This window comes from Halyomorpha halys, unplaced genomic scaffold, assembly GCF_000696795.3.
Source record: "Halyomorpha halys isolate HHAL.00 unplaced genomic scaffold, Hhal_1.1 Scaffold294.1, whole genome shotgun sequence".
NCBI classification, from domain to species: Eukaryota; Metazoa; Arthropoda; class Insecta; order Hemiptera; family Pentatomidae; genus Halyomorpha; species Halyomorpha halys.
Window position 1 is genome coordinate 39,099 of NW_027113117.1, and position 3,566 is coordinate 42,664.

A 3,566-nucleotide genomic window follows, 5' to 3' on the forward strand; every position below is an offset into this window, starting at 1 on the left:
GACCATTTCTATGGTCTAAAATCAAAGCCAAAGCTGGCACTAAGTAAAAAATTAGTTGACCCAGCCATAACGAGAAAATTGGACGACCCATCAATATTATTTCTAAAAACTCAGTTTAAAAAGAGTCTAGAAATGATGAAAATATCTTGTCATGGAAATCATAGAGGTTAAGAATTGTGCCGGTTAAGAGAAGAGTGGAAGAAACAGAAGACTTATAACAAGGTGCAACCATGTGACAAGATGGAATAATATATTGCGGTTTTTTAATTCTAAATATTTTTAAAATCCACTCCTTATACCAGTAACATCAAAAGAAAGATGGAATGTTGATACAAAGATTAATAAAATAAGTGAGAAATGAAAAAAATATTTTGGTCCTGAAAAGACCACAGTATGATGTGTTTGTTTTCGACCCTGGTATTTTGAAGGTTACCAATAACTATTTTTTTTATTTGCTTACGTTTTAATTATTATTCCTCATCATTATCATTAGATAAATATTGCAGGTAGTAAATATGTGGTAATAAAACAGAACTAATAAATAAAAAGTTTATTTAAATTTTATTTTATTTTGACAAATAAAAAATAAAAGCTTAGAGATGAGAAATAAACATCCATGTCGTAACATTGTTGTTTTCATTAAAGTGATTTTTCCAAAGGAAGTATCGATGACGTCTGTGTTTGACTTTCCTTTTTTTTTTTTAACAATATAGACTTATTTTTACATTTAACGGCTTAGAGATTACATAACAATATTTTAAAAAATCGGTTTTGACATACACTTTACCCGTTATAGGAGAATAATTATAACTGTAGCTGTATGATTGTTAAAGTCATAATTGTACTGTCGCGCCAGCTCTGGTGTCATAGTTGATAGTTTTATTATTATTGTTTTATAGACAATATTTTATTGTCAGTGAAGCAACTGTTACGTAAAATATCACAAATATACACCTTGAATGTCACAGTCACTACCATAGTGTAACTATTTGATAGTTCCAATCACGACAGCATTTATTGTCGTGACACTAATGTCGCACTGGATTTGGCGTGATTGTTCATTGTAAAAGTAATGTGAGTAGACTAACAGTAGCGTTAACTGCAACGTTTGACTATTATATGCATATGCTTTGACAATGAACTGTCGCAACATATCAACCTAACCAAATGAAATATCATTAAGCCGGAAGAATTATTCTAATATATTTATCCAAAAACTTAAAATTGTATCAGCATCGGGCCCCAAAAATTAATCCACTTCACCCTCGGCCAAAAAAAAATCCACCTCGGAACTCAAAAACAAATTTTCTCTAGAGCTTAAAATTTATCATGCCTCAAAAACAATCCACCCGGGCCCCTATAACGAAATTACCCAATGGTCCAAAATTATATGAATCATAGGTCTAAATAAATTTATCCTGGGTCCCTATTGTTCTGAAATTCAAAATCTAAAGACAAACAATAACCTGTATTACTAATTGGAAAAATGTCTAAGGATTGACTAAAAAAACTAGCTCAAGGACTAGTACGACACTAAATGTAACGTAAGGGACGTGACGGCCGTGCGGGTTGGGGCGCACTTGGTTCGGAACGTTGTGGGTTCGATTCCCACCTGGGGCAGTTAAACATTCATTTTTCGGCGGTCCCGAAGAATGAATCTTGACACTCCCACCTTCGTTAGTATGCGGCGGCAACCTAGGTAGTCCCCAGGGGTTGGCAAAAAAGACCATTAGGCTCACTTGCCGGACTTGTTCCCCCCACCAAATACCAATACCAGTACCAGTATATGTAACGTAAATTCATTTTACCCAAAATCCCATTTACCTTATCCTTGCCAAATACCCACTGTGGTAAAAAACTATGAGAGCATACTTCACGAAGTGAAACGTCTGTTCTAACCATTCTCCTATAAACTTAATGTGATACTCTGCTTAGTACCTTCGAGGTTCATAACTTTTGTCATATTACACTAAAGTATAGGTAATTCTGTTTTAGACCTCTCAGGTTTGGACATTGAAGGATTATCAGGTATTAAAGAGGAAGCAAGATTAGAAACAAGTGGGTTTGGATGGTTAAGGATTTAACAAGGAAGATTTAATTATCTGGTTCTGACCAAATCGGCTTGAAGTCATTATAGATGACTTTAGATAGATGTAAGATACGTTGAGAATTTTACTAAAATTCATGATTGGTGCATAGTGGCTTAATTTAGCCGTGTCTTTTGTAATTAATTGGAATTTTAGACCATTTGTCTAGTACTGAATTAAAAGTATAATCTACGAACAGTTTCCTTTCTTTTCGGTCATGTATAATGATTCCAAGTTAATCGTTTGTCCATATAGGATTATTTTTTTAGCAGGAATAAATGGAATAATAATAAACGATCATGCACGGAAGAAAGTTATAGTTCTACGACTAAGAGCAAAGGGGATTTAATGGGATTTTTGTTTTCATCCCACTTCAATCTTCCTCAATAAAGAAAACCAGCCCCCAGAAAGGCCGGTGAAGAGACGCAGATCACTAATTCTTATTATTAAGGGGCCAAGACGTAATAATAAGCAGTTAATTTACCCCAATTTTTTATTTCTGAAATGAAAACTATGTGAAAAATACTAGTCGAAATTGGTGAGTCTGCCAAGTAAAGGTAGAGGAAATAAAAAAGTGGTGACTGTTTCAAAACATAAATATAAATAAATATAAGAAGATATAGATAAGGTCAGGGTTGCTGTCAAAGAAAGAAGAACAAATAGTTAAAACTATTTTAATGTCCGACGTTTCGCCCCACTTTGCAGGGCTTCATCAGGGCTGTTCAAAGCGAACGGTTGAACAGAAGGCAACAATCAGCCCTGATGAGTGAAAGAAGATAGTGATAAAATAACATATGTGGCTTACCTTCATGATGCGGTTGTTGCTTGTATTCTCAACTGATGCTGACTACAGTACCGAGGCAGCATTATATAGCCAGAGCTGAAGATGCACCCTTGGCCGCTCGTGGAGTGTGCATATCAATCAGCCGATAGCCATGGGTCCAAGTTCAACCATGAGGTCCTCAGGTATGCGATCCGCAATACTGGTGAGGTCGCTGTGCCACAGAAATTATTGTTTTGTTTTTTTGAGAAGTTAATTATTTAGAACATAGTAAAAAGCTTAACTGCGCTTGCGAGGCAATGAGGGCCAATCAATTGTTATTCTTGTGCATTTTTAATTATATATCTAGTTTGATATAATTAAGTTTTTATTCATATTTAAGCTATCGAAGCCATACACAAAAAAGCTTGCTATTTTATATTTCCAATGCTAGGTTAAAGTGTCTATTTGACTGGACTATACCTCATTGTGTTTTGAATTGTTGAGGACTTACGTGTTGTATCAATATGGTGTCTTTTTATAAACCTTTGGTGAGGATATGCAGTCTTTATTTATTTCGTATATGGAATTTTTATCCTGTAATGATCGATGCCTGATTAGATGAAGGTTTTACTCCTTGGTTATTAGCAGATATTTCAGAGACTTAAGGCTTTGATTTTAGACCATTTCTATGGTCTAAAATCAAAGCCAAAGCTGGC

At 34.7% G+C, this 3,566-nt stretch overlaps 2 protein-coding genes across 2 annotated transcripts in view; both read right to left on the reverse strand.

Moving 5' to 3' along the window:
* The window catches only part of LOC106680849 (uncharacterized), a 7,624-nt gene extending 4,711 nt beyond the window's left edge, over nucleotides 1-2,913 (reverse strand). Inside the window, exon 1 of the mRNA XM_067050725.1 lies at nucleotides 2,893-2,913. Coding sequence (XP_066906826.1) covers nucleotides 2,893-2,898 — 6 coding nt within the window. The 5' untranslated portion in view covers nucleotides 2,899-2,913. The remainder of the gene's footprint in view (nucleotides 1-2,892) is intronic.
* The window catches only part of LOC106680850 (vacuolar protein-sorting-associated protein 36), a 133,144-nt gene that overhangs the window by 34,479 nt on the left and 95,099 nt on the right, over nucleotides 1-3,566 (reverse strand). The window lies entirely within an intron of this gene.